Source organism: Triticum urartu, chromosome 1A (assembly GCF_056163025.1).
Source record: "Triticum urartu cultivar PI428250 chromosome 1A, HENAU_Tu73, whole genome shotgun sequence".
Classification (NCBI taxonomy): Eukaryota; Viridiplantae; Streptophyta; class Magnoliopsida; order Poales; family Poaceae; genus Triticum; species Triticum urartu.
Genome location: NC_141873.1, coordinates 482,343,848 through 482,359,076, shown reverse-complemented (window position 1 = coordinate 482,359,076; position 15,229 = coordinate 482,343,848). Strand labels below are relative to the sequence as shown.

The window sequence follows — 15,229 nt, the reverse complement described above, 5'->3', positions numbered from 1 at the left end:
ACATCAGCAACCCATCCAACCACCGAGATCACTGTGTCACTGGAGGGGTATTAAAATAGGTGTACAGGCTGAGCCGTGGCCCATAACTTGCACCCCCGTCTAAGCCCGTCAGGGTGGGACGGCGATGGTGGCATTATGTGTGGTAGATAGGTGGGCTCTAGCCAGGAAATAGGTGGGATATACTATTCAGAATACATATGACAATACAGGAGACGTTGTGAATCCTGGTGCCAGTGAACGACTGAGATATGCAGTGCATCTGAGCTCGAGCTCAGAATAGCACTTTCCAGCATTTTCCTAATTGAATGCCGCAAGAGTGGTGTTTTGTAATTTGGCCTTTGGCAACAAACTCTAAACCTTCTTTTTTATTAAATGAAAATGGCAAATTTTTTGCCGAGTTTAAAAAATAAGTACCGATATGAATTGTTTTTCCGTGCGAGGAATGTACTCGAACAATAGATTTGTGAGGCAGCAACTGGGCTGTGGACCAGAGGATAGATGTTTTGCTCATGTCTCAAGCTGTATGTCTAGTCTACGAAATTCCTTGCAAACACGGCAAGGCTACTTCCGGTTGCACATACCGTACGTACTCCTTTTGAGATGCCAACAATATTCAGTTTAAGCATTTGCATCTTCAAGGACATCAAATTACGTTATCTTGGTGTTAAACAAAATCTTTATCTTGGCTAAATTGCTGACGCCTTATCTCAGTAATCTAAACGTAGAAAATGTAAAGTTTACGTGCAGCCCGTCTAGCTCAGTTGGTAGAGCGCAAGGCTCTTAACCTTGTGGTCGTGGGTTCGAGCCCCACGGTGGGCGTCTGTATATTTTTTGCTGTTTTCATTATTTTCGGTAACATTGGCTTTGCTTGCTTCAACTCATACTAAAAGTTTTTCTACGGACTACAAATCCACGGGGATATATTTTTTGCTGTTTTCATTATTTTCGGTAACATTGGCTTTGCTTGCTTCAACTCATACTAAAAGTTTTTCTACGGACTACAAATCCACGGGGATATATTTTTTGCTGTTTTCATTATTTTCGGTAACATTGGCTTTGCTTGCTTCAACTCATACTAAAAGTTTTTCTACGGACTACAAATCCACGGGGATATATTTTTTGCTGTTTTCATTATTTTCGGTAACATTGGCTTTGCTTGCTTCAACTCATACTAAAAGTTTTTCTATGGACTACAATCCACGGGGATACATTTTTACAAATGCATCAAAACTAGCAACATATCTTTACAAATTACATTTGTTTGCTTCAACTGATACTAAAAGATTTTGTATGCAATATTCAGAAGATTTCCTAAACATGTTTAGAGAATACAATCCACAGGGACACATTTTTACCACTGTATATCTTTACAAATTAAAATCCAGGGATATGCATCAAAACAATACACAATCATGCCATGGATTCTTACAAATATGCAAACCAGGCAAACTAATGCTTGATTAGACACCCAAAAAAACTAATGCTCAAAATCTTCTGTGAAACATGCAAATCATCTTCACATCGAAATAGTTCATGCACACGGTTTGCCAAGCAGAACTTTCAGTTGCTCGTGCATGGAAGCTAATATGCAAGCCATTCAATATATCAGATTCCAGAGAAAATTTGCATCACATCAAGAAGACTAACCATTCAGGAAGACAAATTACAAGAGAAAATTTGCAAAGGGAAAATTACAAGAGAAAATTGCAACAAGACCCATTGCCCTAGCAATAGCATCAGCAGCAGGCCGACTGTTAATAGTACAACTACAACTATGTCAACAACAGGCTGACAGTTCACAGTACAGGTACAACCCCATCCATTGGGTCACAGATGGTGAACAATATGACCCAGCATCTCCAAGGTGGTAGAAACGGCAGTCCATTCTGTGTTTTCAGGCAAGAGTCCATTCCAGTGATCATTTGAAGATTCCTGTGGCTGTTTTCCGTAGGATGTCTTGGATCTGTTTGATGCAGTATAGACAAGTGTTTAAGGGCGCTGTTTGTGCACATATATTGTACAAGAAAGAATACAAGAATATGTCAAAAAAGAAAGTCAGCAGAAGCTTTACTTGTTTCGTTGATAGACCTATATTCCCCAAGTCCGAAAGCTGCCAAATCACATTATGTTAAAAAGCTGACAAATACAGGTGACCTTCACATTCAGTATTAAGGATTTCATGGTACAGAAATCTTACAGATTGGAATGGTCTGGGCGAATCCTCCCGGAGCTCAAGAATGTACTCCGCTCTCTTTTCACCAATTCCCTGAAGAAGAAATGGGAAACATTAGTAGGAAAAGGACATGCCGCTATACCATCCATTAGATTATTATGAAATGTAAGGACCATACTTTTAGTTGCTGTAGCTCTTCCCTGCACCCATGGATAGACCGAGTCAATAATTAGAAAGGATAAAAAGATGCCTTGTGCGTTTAACAGAAGCCAACTACATAAATGAACTATGAAAAAATTGAGAGTTTGAACTTACTTGTTCGCAACATTTAAGAACTCGAGATATTGTTGAATAAGAGATTCCTGCGTAACATAGAGATCTTTAGAAATTGGTACTGAACTAAAACAGGTTGCTGATATATGAAATAGGAGAAAAATCATGCAGACCTTTAGGTTAGATCCCAGTGCATTAAACTTATCAAGAGGTGTACCATCTGGATTCTTCTCAACTATGTGACATGCTCCTATTGGAGTTTTGGGCTCCAATTGAGGGTAATTGACATTACAAGGAGTCATCATGTTTGAAGGAATGGGAGAAAGAGCTTTCCTAAAAGGAGATTCAGACTTGTCCTCTTTGCAAGGTGTTAATGAAGGGGGTACCTCTGCATAAAACATGTCATATGGCTCAGACTCTAAAATGGAAACATAGATCAAGTTCCGAAGTTATACAACAAGTAGATTGTGCGCGCTTACTTTTAATAGAATAGCTACCTTTTGTAATTTAAACAGTTTCATTTCTACATAAGTCCATTGTTGGTGCAACTATCGTTTTGTATGTTTTTTTGCTCTTGTGTGTTCATTAGAGTTTTCCTTTTTGTTTCTTGGCTTACTGATCTTCGTACATTCAGAATCTATATCCAACACAAATATAAAACTCATCTGCATATTTCAAACAACACACCTTTCTTAGTTGTCTTTACTTCATCTTGTGAGCTTGGCCTTGGTGTGTTTTCAACTGCTGTATGGACTGCTGAATCAAAAAGCACCCTGTGCAACAGAAGATAAAATAGCTCAGAGCTTGTAATTTCAGATGGTCTATGTCAGACTTGCAGAGCCAAATAGGAGACACTGACTTTTTTATCTTAGCACCGTCTTGGTCCGTTGCTTTAGCTCTTCCAGACACCCGGGCAGATAGCGGTTGTTTCACATGGCTCATGGAAGAAGGAGTCCTCCATCCGGTTGGGGAGAAAAGTCCATTCATTCTTTGGGTGCTCTTAGTTTTCCCCCTTGATTCCAGCCACAACTGCAATTTCGCTTCCATGTCCACCTTTACTTTTGGAGTGTGTTCCTTGCTTGCTGAAGCCATGTTGGTCACCATATGTCCTGAACGAGCAGCCATACCTATTGTGTGGACTGCCTCCTGGTATACCACAGGATTCTGTGACAAATGAAAAGCAATCAGCATGGATTTATACTCTGTGGGATGAGACATCTTGAGCAGTAACTCACCAGGCAAGCTATCATCACAGCACGGCTATTGCCTCCTAGAGAATCTTGCAGAATGCGGGTCAATCTACTCTCTCTATAAGGTACCCGTGACTCATTGTTTTTGAGAGCTGAAATGACATTAGACAATGCAAACAGCGATGAATTGATTTTAGAGCTTTCTTGAAGGCGGATCCCTTCATTGCAAGCCCTTCTATTGTCCTCATTTCCTGAAATGAAACCAACACAGCATGTCTTAAACTGGATGTCCAAAGCTTTATACGTTATATCCACCTTATTGCAGGGGGGGTCGTACCAGCAAGGTCGATGAGGTTAAGCTTCCCTTTGACAGTATCATTACTGACCCTTATAGAAACCACAGCGTGGCTTCTACTCGAAACATCGTTCAGGCCTGTGTGGGCGGCTTTCCTCCTCTGCACACCTATCGAGTAGACTTCCTGAAACTCCTCCATGGATCGCACGGGGACCTTAAACAATGAAAAGACAACAGTAAGCGCACTGCCTAAGGTACATTCCAGCAAACACGTAGACTCAAGGATGATGACCAAGCGCCAGCACATTACCCAAGCCAAGCCCTTGAGCTGCAGGTTACCAAATTTGTCATCCAGTGCCATGATCTCCTTCGCCTTGGGCTCGAGCAAGTCATAGCACCGTTCCATGTACACCTCGTAGTATGAGATCTCGACGGAGCACCACGTGCCGGTACAGCGCGCCAGGATCGTCGCGACCGACAAGGGGATGAGACCCGGCAGATCTTCGCTGCCCTGCGTGGCAACAAGGTTTGTTTCAGAAATAGGCTCTCAGTGTGGCAGTGCGACATTTCGACAAACAGGTTATGGGCAAGGCCGGGAGAATGGAGTGGGCACCTGCATGGTGTAGGTCTTGCCGCTGCCCGTTGCCCCATAGGCAAACACGGTCGCGTTGATGCCCTCGAAGATGCCCGGGATCAGGGCGCTGACCTCCTGGTCGAATACGTCGGAGACCCTGTCCTCCTTGCCGAAGTAGGCGTCCACCTTGTAGCACTCGCTCCGGCTGCATGGATCAGGAACAAATCGGATTACCAGAGGAAGGATCACGGAACAGGCGAGCAAAAGAGGCAGAATTAGCCGTCGGCGCAGCTACAATAGGAGTTAATCAGATCTCGAATCGTGTTGCATTTCCCTGGCGGCTGCACCAGGAGGGAAGGGAGCTGCGAACTTTAGGAAATTAGAACAGGAACGTCTCCGAGGGTTCTAGAAGTGGGTACCTGGTGTGCTGATCCTTGAGCTGGACGGTGACCTCGCCGCCGGGGTGGTCGCCGATGAGGGAGACGCAGGGGGGCACCGCTGCCGAGCTGGCCTCCGAGGGGAGGAGCGGGCGCACCCGCAGCACGACGCGCACTGGCTGCGAGGAGGAGGAGGATGAGGAGGCGGCGCTCGCCATTGGGGAGAGGCTACGCGGTACACGGGACGGGGCGGGGTCGAAGGCGCGGAGTAGATCGGGATGAGGCGAAGAGCACGGTGGCCGTTGTGAAGCTGCCGGGGAAGCGGTTCGAATTTGAACACGGGAGGCGGGTCTGACGAGGAACGCCTGGGCGCGGTGAGCACGCGAGTAGCTCGTGTGACTCGTGAGAGCATCTCCTCGAATATTCTACCCGGGCCTGGTGTATTAGTCTCCCTTGTATTCCCTATTTCGTGCCAAACTTTAATTGTAAATTTAATTAATAAAATACAAGATCTATGCGGTGCAAAAATAAAGGACGCCGATAACTGCCACACGTGTGGCATGATGGACACCCGCTCACACGACCCTGTGTGGCATACCGCGCAGGCAGCCCACACGATTTTGTGTGGGCGAATATTAGAACTGCCCACACGTGTGGCAGGAGGAGCATCCTACCACACAACTCCTTCGATACAACGGGATCGATCTCATATACGAATTCGTTTGACAGAGAACTCACACCCCACACGCCTCCATCAGACCAGATCCCTTTTCCCTGTGAAAAAGAGGAACAAAAAGCCCACTAACAACAAATTAAATGAAAAGGCCTAGTTTTTGGTTTTTTCAGTACAAAAAAAACCCTAGATTTTGCTCAGATACTAAAAAAATGCCATCAGCTACTTTGAAAATAGCAGAAAATGTCATTCGAGTTTAACCAAACTATTTGCCATTATATTTGTTTTTAAACAATGGCAAAGGTTTATGAACACATATATAATGCCCACAATGAAATATGGCAAATCTGCCATGACAACAAAAATCAATATTGCCATGTGAAAAAACGCAAAAAAGTTGAAAAATTCATGTGAAAAGAACACACAAATTTGACAAGACAATAAAAGATAAAAATGCAATTGCATTTTTAATTAAAAATGCCATGAAAGTTTAATCAAAATTGCCGTGTTTTGAAGGAGAATTTTGCCGTGTGTGAGAAAAAACACAAAATGTTGAAAATCAAGTATGAACAAAGAGATTTTCCATGGCAGATTGGTATCAAATAATTGCCGTGTTTTGTATGATGAATTTAATGTGTGTTGAAAAACACAAAAAGTTTGGAATTCAACTATGAACAAGAAACTTGTCATGGCAAATTCGTATCAAAACTTGCCACGACGAAATTCATGTAAACTAAATTTGCCATGAACAAGAAAAATTGCCATGGCAGATTCATATTGAAACTTGCCATGGCAGAAAAGATCATTTAAACTAAATTGCCATGATCAATAAAATAAATTTGCCATGAATTGTAAACTAAATTTGCCATGAACCAATAAACTAAAATTTGCCATGATCAAAAAACCAAATCTATATCAAAACTAGGCACGGCAGACTTATATCAATAATTGCCATGTTCTGGTATGATGAATTTGCCATGTGTGCAAAAAACAGAAAAGTTAAAAAGTCATAAATATGAACAGGAAAATTGGCACGACAGAAATTCACGTAAACTATTTTTTCCATGACCAAGAAAAATTGCCATGGCAGATTCATATTGAAACTTGCCATGGCAGAAAAAAATCATGTAAACTAAATTGCCCTGATTTGAAAATGTATCAAAACTTGGCATGGCAGATTTGTATCAAGAATTGCCATGTTTTGGTATGATGAATTTGCCGTGTGTGTAAAAAACACAAAAGGTTGAAAATCAAAAAATATGAACGAGAAAATTGCCATGGCAAATTTGTATCAAGAATTGCCGCTTGTTTGTATGATGAATTTGCCGTGTGTGAAAAAAAACATAAAAAGTTGAAAGTCCAGTATAAACAAGAAAAATGCCATGGTAGATTCGTATCAAAACTTACCACGGCGAAATTCACGTAAACTAAAATTTGCCACGATTTGAAAACTAAATTCACCATGACTAGTAAACTAAATTTGCCATGAAACAAATAAACAAAATTTGACATGATCAAATAAAATCAGTTTGCCATGATCAATAAACTAATTTTGCCATGGCCAATGAACTAAATTTGCCATTATTAACAAACTAAAATTGTCGTGGTTAACTAAGAAACAAAAGCATAAAGATTGTTGTGGGCGTGTTAAAAAAACTAAATTTGCCATGACTAGTAAACTAAATTTGTCGTGAACCAAATAAACTAAATTTGACATGATCAAATAAAATCAGTTTGCCATGATCAATAAACTAAATTTGCCTTGGTCAATAAACTAAATTTGCCATTATCAACAAACTAAATTTGCCGTGGTTAAGTAAGAAACAAAAGCATAAACATTGTCGTGGGCATGTTAAAAAATGAAATTTGCCATGACTAGTAAACTAAATTTGCCATGAACCAAATAAACTAAATTTCACATGATCAAATAAAATCAGTTTGCCATGATCAATAAACTAAATTTGCCATGGTCAGTGAACTAAATTTGCCATGGTGTTTTGCTTATAAATAGAAATATACATTATAGAATTGCCATCGATAAAAGTTTAACAATTGCCATGATTTCTGACCTCAATCTAACCACATGTATTCTGTAAATAACAACACCAGATAATTAACAGGCCTCGTGACCTGGGGTACTACTACAGGTACACATGTTTGGGCCGAATTTATGACAACCAAAAAAGGTTTTAGGACAGAAGGGAGAAAGTTTTAGGGCATTAGAAACTTGTAGCAGATGATGTAAACTTGGTGCCCAAAACTTGTTGTTTGATGTATTTGATTTTTTAGAATAAATTCTTCAATTACTTAAAGTTTAGGAATGCAATCACGTCCAGCAATTTTCAGGAAGAGCCTAGGCAAACCGCAGTTCGTCATTTGTAACACCCGGAAAATCATGCTACACTAACTCCAGACTAATGGTGCCAGGTCATCAAGATTAACTAAGCCAAATTACCACTTGATAAAATCAAAGACAATTTCAATATTTAAAATAAAATCAAATAAATTGTTTCTTCAAATAGTAAAATTAAAATGTTCACAATATTCTATAAATTCCCTGATCGTTGTCATGTTGAACCCAACATTATTTGACCCACCAATTAAATCCTAGAAAATTAATAAATGGCCCAATAGTAGTTAAATTAATCATTTAAATATAAACCTAACAACAACAACAACAACAACAACAGCAACAACAACAACAGCAACAACAACAACAACAACAACAACAACAACAACAACAAAGCTGTTGGTCCCAAACAAGTTGGGGTAGGCTAGAGGTGAAACCCATAAGATCTCGCAACTAACTCATGGCTATGGCACATAGATAGCAAGCTTCCACGCACCTCTGTCCATAACTAGCTCTTTGGTGATACTCCAATCCTTCAGGTCTCTCTTAACAGACTCCTTCCATGTCAAATTCGGTCTACCCCGTCCTCTCTTGACATTCTCCGCATGCTTTAGCCATCCGCTATGCACTGGAGCTTCTGGGGGCCTGCACTGAATATGCCCAAACCATCTTAGATGATGTTGGACAAACTTCTCTTCAATTGGTACTACCCCAACTCTATCTCGTATATCATCATCCCGGACTTGATCCTTTCTCGTGTGGCCACATATCCATCTCAACATACGCATCTCCGCCACACCTAATTGTTGAACATGTCGCCTTTTAGTCGGCCAACACTCAGCGCCATACAATATTGCGGGTCGAACCGCCGTCCTGCAGAACTTGCTTTTAGCTTTTGTGGCACTCTCTTGTCACAGAGAATGCCAGAAGCTTGGCGCCACTTCATCCATCCGGCTTTGATTCGATGGTTCACATCTTCATCAATACCCCCATGCTCCTGTAGCATTGACCCTAAATACCGAAAGGTGTCCTTCTGAGATACCACCTGGCCATCAAGGCTAACCTCCTCCTCCTCACGCCTAGTAGTACTGAAACCGCACATCATGTACTCGGTTTTAGTTCTACTAAGCCTAAACCCTTTCGATTCCAAGGTTTGTCTCCATAACTCTAACTTCCTATTTACCCCCGTTCGACTATCGTCAACTAGCACCACATCATCCGCAAAGTGCATACACCATGGGATATCTGCTTGTATATCCCTTGTGACCTCATCCATCACCAATGCAAAAAGATAAGGGCTCAAAGCTGACGCCTGATGCGGTCCTATCTTAATCGGGAAGTCATCAGTGTCTACATCACTTGTTCGAACACTTGTCACGACATTATCGTACATGTCCTTGATGAGGGTAATGTACTTTGCTAGGACTTTGTGTTTCTCCAAGGCCCACCACATGACATTCCACGGTATCTTATCATAGGCCTTCTCCAAGTCAATGAACACCATATGCAAGTCCTTATTTTGCTCCCTATATCTCTCCATAAGTGTCGTTCCAAGAAAATGGCTTCCATGGTCGACCTCCCAGGCATGAAACCAGACTGATTTTTGGTCACGCTTGTCATTATTCTTAAGCGGTGCTCAATGACTCTCTCCCATAGCTTCATTGTATGGCACATCAGCTTAATTCCACGGTAATTAGTACAACTCTGAACATCCCCTTGTTCTTAAAGATTGGTACTAATATACTCCGCCTCCATTCTTCTGGCATCTTGTTTGCCCGAAAAATGAGGTCGAAAAGCTTGGTTAGCCATACTATCGCTATGTCCCCGAGACCTTTCCACACCTCAATGGGGACACAATCAGGGCCCATCGCCTTGCCTCCTTTCATCCTTTTTAAAGCCTCCTTGACCTCAGACTCCTGAATTCGCCGCACAAAACGCATGCTGGTCTCATCAAAGGAGTCATCCAGTTCAATGGTAGAACTCTCATTCTTCCCATTGAACAGCTTGTCGAAGTACTCCCGCCATCTATGCTTAATCTCCTCGTCCTTCACCAAGAGTTGGCCTGCTCCGTCCTTGATGCATTTGACTTGGCCAATATTCCTCGTCTTCCTCTCTCGGATCTTGGCCATCTTATAGATGTCCTTTCGCCTTCCTTCGTGCCTAACCGTTGGTAGAGGTCCTCATATGCCCGACCCCTTGCTTCACCAACAGCTCGCTTTGCAGCCTTCTTCGCCATCTTGTACTTCTCTATGTTGTCTGCACTCCTATCCAGGTATAGGCGTCTGAAGCAATCTTTCTTCTCTTTAAATATAAACCTAAGTTTATATATTTTCTTTTGGCCCTGAACTTTTTGTGCCACCTAACAATATTATGCTTGAATTATGAGCATAGTTTCATATTAAACAAAAATCAATTGCTATCTAAACTAAATAGAAAACAGTAGCAGGTTTATTACAGAAAGATAAAATAGGAAAATGGTTTTGTGCAATTAGTCCCAGCAATGCACAAGACTTGGCCCATCCCACACAATATGACGACCAGCGTCTCCTTCCTCGTGCGTGTCAGCACACGAGCGGCTCGGATGCGCCATCGCCGACCGATGCGCGACACCGGTGCTCCCCTGTGGTCGCGGACGGCTACAAGACCTCGTCCCCAACCCCTCGACGAACCCTAGTCCTCCTCCCCCTCCCCCCGCGTCGTTTTCCTCTCCCCCACGTCGCCCGACGCCACCGCCGCTGTGTCGTCGTCGTCACCCCAACCAAAGAGCTCGCCGTCGCGGGAGAACCTACCAGGAGCCTCCCAGCTCACGTCCACTTCGTCACCGCCCACTAGCCCAAGCCACGGGGCCTCCCTCCGTCGAATCGCCTCGTCCCACGTCGCCGGGATCCCCCACGGCCATCGCCGTTGATCTCCACCACCGGCGCCTCCCGGCCTCACCGAGCTCGTCCACGGCCTCCTTGGGGTGAGCCTCCGCCCGTTCCCTCTTTCTTCCCCTCTCCCCGACGCCATTTGCCGCCGCCCAAGCTCCGGCCGTTGGCCGCGATGCACGCCCGCGCCTCCCGCTGATACGTCTCCAACATATCTATAATTTTTGATTGTTCCATGCTATTATATTATCTGTTTTGGATGTTTATGGGCTTTATTATGCACTTTTATATTATTTTTGGGACTAACCTATTAACCCAGAGCCCAGTGCTACTTTCTGTTTTTTCCTTGTTTTAGAGTATCGCAGAAAAGGAAAATCAAACGGAGTCCAATTGACCTGAAACTTCACGGAACTTATTTTTGGACCAGAAGAAGCCCACGAAGTATCGGAGATGGACCAGAGAGTCCCGGGCTGCCCACGAGGGTGGGGGGCGCGCCCACCCCCCTGGGCGCGCCCCCTGCCTCGTGGACAGCTCGGAGGTCCACCGATGTACTTCTTCCTCCCATATATACCCATATACCCTAAAAACTTCGGGGAGCACAATAGATCGGGAGTTCTGCCGCCAAAAGCCTCCATAGCCACCGAAAACCAATCTAGACCCATTCTGGCACCCTGCCAGAGGGGGAATCCCTCTCCGGTGTCCATCTTCATCATCCCGGCACTCTCCATGACGAGGAGGGAGTAGTTCTCCCTCGGGGCTGAGGGTATCTACCAGTAGCTATGTGTTTGATCTCTCTTTCTCTCTCTCTCTCTCTCGCATTCTTGAGGTGGTACAATCTTGATGTATCGCGAGCTTTGCTATTATAGTTGGATCTTATGATGTTTCTCCCCCTCTACTCTCTTGTAATGGATTGAGTTTTCCCTTTGAAGTTATCTTATCGGATTGAGTCTTTAAAGATTTGAGAACACTTGATGTATGTCTTGCGTGGGATACCCGTGGTGACAACGGGGTATTCTATTGATCCACTTGATGTATGTTTTGGTGATCAACTTGCGGGTTCCGCCCATGAACCTATGCATAGGGGTTGGCACACGTTTTCGTCTTGACTCTCCGGTAGAAACTTTGGGGCACTCTTTAAGGTTCTATGTGTTGGTTGAATAGATGAATATGAGATTGTGTGATGCATATCATATAATCATACCCACGGATACTTGAGGTGACATTGGAGTATCTAGGTGACATTAGGGTTTTGGTTGATTTGTGTCTTAAGGTGTTATTCTAGTATGAACTCTAGGGCTGTTTGTGACACTTATAGAATAGCCCAACGGATTGATTGGAAAGAATAACTTTGAGGTGGTTTCGTACCCTACCATAATCTCTTTGTTTGTTCTCTGCTATTAGTGACTTTGGAGTGACTCTTTGTTGCATGTTGAGGGATAGTTATGTGATCCAATTATGTTATTATTGTTGAGAGAACTTGCACTAGTGAAAGTATGAACCCTAGGCCTTGTTTCAACGCATTGCAATACCGTTTGTGCTCACTTTTACCACTTGTTACCTTGCTGTTTTATATTTTCAGATTACAAAAACCATTATCTACTATCCATATACCACTTGTATCACCATCTCTTCGCCGAACTAGTGCACCTATACAATTTACCATTGTATTGGGTGTGTTGGGGACACAAGAGACTCTTTGTTATTTGGTTGCAGGGTTGCTTGAGAGAGACCATCTTCATCCTATGCCTCCTACGGATTGATAAACCTTAGGTCATGCACTTGAGGGAAATTTGCTACTGTCCTACAAACCTCTGCACTTGGAGGCCCAACAACGTCTACAAGAAGAAGGTTGTGTAGTAGACATCAAGCTCTTTTCTGGCGCCGTTGCCGGGGAGGTGAGTGCTTGAAGGTATATCTTTAGATCTTGCAATCGAGTCTTTTAGTTTCTTGTTTTATTACTAGTTTAGTTTATAAAAGAAAACTATAAAAAAATAGAATTGAGTTCACCTCATACGCTTCATCTTTTTAATATCTTTCATGAGTATGATGGGAAGGAAAATTGTGCCAAAGTGTTAGAATAAGAATGCATTAAAATGTTTGGCACTAAATCTTTGAATGATGAGCATGATTGCAATGTCGTTAGTATGAACTCCTTGAATATCCATAGTACTAATGATGATTGCACTAGTTATGATGAAAATGTCTCCTATAAACATGTCAATTTTTGTGGAGTGCATTGGGTTTGCAAGTACACACCAAATAGGGAAGATAGATATTGCAAGAGGCATAAGTACTTAGAAACTAAATGGTTGCAAGAAAGGCTAGATGTTTGTGCTGAAAATTTAAATTTTCTTAGCCGTACTTGTGAACTTTGGAATGAACATGATCATTTCAGTACCCAATGCAAATTGTTTCATGATCGTATCGTGTCCAAAAATTGTGATGACTTGATTTCTCTTGCACATCATAATGAACTTAGTTTGTTCTTGGGTTATGAAGAAATGAAACGTATAACTAAGGTTATTCCAGAATTTGCCCTTTATAGAGTTCTTAATTTTGATCTAGAAGAAATTTACATGTGTTGTGCGGTGAATTGCATTGAAAATCCTTATATTGCCAATTACATAAAGAAAATAAAACAAATAGAGGATAAAGAGAATACTAATGAAAGGGAAGAGACTTCCCAATATCCTCCTATTATTTCTTATGATGAATCAGGTAACGAGGAGGAGCCTTTTATTCAACCAATCTCATTAATAAGGAGCTCCAAAAAGAGGGTTGAACCCACACATGATGTGAAGAAGAAAAAGAAAAAAAGGAGAAGCAAAGGTAAAAAGGTATCCCTCCCAAATGATGTTACTCCTACTACTCATTGTGATGATGATAATTGCTATACTATTGGTGCTATCCATACTATTAATGATGAGAGTGATTATGCTTATGATATGAAAAGGCCCAAGCTTGGGGATGCTATGTTTGATGAAGATGATGTTTTTGATAATATATTTGCTGCAATTAATTTTTGTCCCAATCTTGGGTATGCTACATTTAATGAAGATGATATTTTTAGTCTCCAAAGTTTTGATATGCAAATTTATAATGATGATAGCATGCCTCCTACTTATGATGATTATATTGATGAAAGTGGGTTTGGAAGAGTGTCAACTTTAGGAAGTAATGATCCCACTATTTTGGAGGATGTTGAATCTTATTATGATAATTATGAAAGTGGAATTGGAGAGGTCATGACTTTATTTAGTGATGATTCCACTATCTTGGAAGAGGTTCCAATTGATTATGAGAACAAAGTTGCTATCTATGATGATTATTGTGATGACTTGTATGCTATAAAGAATAATGATATCCATGAAACTTGTCATCATGATTTTAGTTTTCAATTAGATTATGCCTCACATGATAACTATTTTGTTGAGTTTGCTCCCACTATTATTCATGAGAAGAATTTTGCTTGTTTGGAGAGTAATAAAATTTCTATGCTTGTAGATCATGAAAAGAATGCTTTATGTGATAGTTATATTGTTGAATTAATTCATGATGCTACTGAAAATTATTATGAGGGAGGAACATATGCTTGTAGGAATTACAATAATATCAAGTTTCCTCTCTATGTGCTTAAAATCTTGAAGTTATGCTTGTTTTGCTTTCCTATGCTAGTTGATTATTGTTCCCATAAATTGTGTACTCACAAAATCCCTATGCATAGGAAGTGGGTTACAGTTAAATGTGCTAGTCATGTCCTTCATGATGCTCTCTTTATGTTTCAATTCTTATCTTTTATGTGAGCATCATTGAAATCATCATGCCTAGCTAGGGGCGTTAAACGATAGCGCTTGTTGGGAGGCAACCCAATTTTATTTTTATTCCTTGCTTTTTGCTCCTTATTAGTAATAAATAATTTATCTAGCCTCTGTTATGATTGAGTTTCTATGTTTTAATTAGTGTTTGTGCCAAGTAGAACCGTTGGGAAGACTTGGGGAAAGTCTTGTTGATCTCGCTGTAAAAAACAGAAAAACTTTAGCGCTCACGAGAATTGCTGCCATTTTTTATTGGAGAGTGCTATTGTGATGCCCCGAGACCGATGTGCCAGGTGTCTTCCAGTTATTCGATGTTGTTGCCTTGTCATTCGCTTGCGTGTTGCATCTTGCCATGTCATCATCCGCATTGCATCTGCATGTTTTCAAAAACTTGCATCTGTCCGGGTTCTCCTCGTTCCGTCCGTTGTCCGTTCTGAGCCCAACCACACTTGCACGCGCCCGCGGCATGTCCGAAATATTATTTTATAAGTGGCCGGAGAATGTTCTCGGATTGGGTTGAAAGTTGACGTGTGGTCTTATTATAGTGTAGATAGGCCGCCTATCAAGTTTCATCGCATTCGGAGTTCGTTTGATAGCCCAACCGTTAAACTATAGTGACATTTTAGCCGATCAAAACGTCGG

The 15,229-nt window shown here is 41.7% G+C and overlaps 1 protein-coding gene and 1 non-coding gene across 2 annotated transcripts; one reads left to right on the top strand and one right to left on the bottom strand.

The window, feature by feature from the left end:
• The first annotated feature begins 746 nt into the window (after positions 1 to 746).
• On the top strand, positions 747 to 819 carry TRNAK-CUU (transfer RNA lysine (anticodon CUU)). The gene has a single exon. It is a non-coding gene; the product is annotated as a tRNA-Lys (tRNA).
• Positions 820 to 1,577: 758 nt separating this feature from the next.
• LOC125535871 (ATP binding microtubule motor family protein) lies at positions 1,578 to 5,259 on the bottom strand. The gene is made up of 13 exons (XM_048698937.2): positions 4,925 to 5,259; positions 4,545 to 4,710; positions 4,242 to 4,442; positions 3,974 to 4,145; positions 3,682 to 3,887; positions 3,306 to 3,610; positions 3,134 to 3,219; positions 2,620 to 2,834; positions 2,489 to 2,535; positions 2,352 to 2,373; positions 2,198 to 2,266; positions 2,072 to 2,110; positions 1,578 to 1,963 (listed from the first exon to the last, which is right to left on the bottom strand). Exons 1-13 carry the CDS (start codon positions 5,098 to 5,100, stop codon positions 1,919 to 1,921), a joined length of 1,749 nt encoding a protein of 582 aa, XP_048554894.2. The 5' UTR covers positions 5,101 to 5,259; the 3' UTR covers positions 1,578 to 1,918.
• Positions 5,260 to 15,229: the final 9,970 nt, after the last annotated feature.

What these genes read in the sequence shown, in the direction of transcription:
- LOC125535871 (XM_048698937.2), bottom strand. Translation starts at nt 5,100, where the DNA reads ATGGCGAGCGCCGCCTCCTCATCCTCCTCCTCCTCGCAGCCAGTGCGC. An exon ending in GCAAGACCTACACCATGCAG is followed by an intron (nt 4,443 to 4,544) that starts GTGCCCACTCCA and finishes GTTGCCACGCAG; the next exon opens with GGCAGCGAAGATCTGCCGGG. An exon ending in AGCTCAAGGGCTTGGCTTGG is followed by an intron (nt 4,146 to 4,241) that starts GTAATGTGCTGG and finishes TCATTGTTTAAG; the next exon opens with GTCCCCGTGCGATCCATGGA.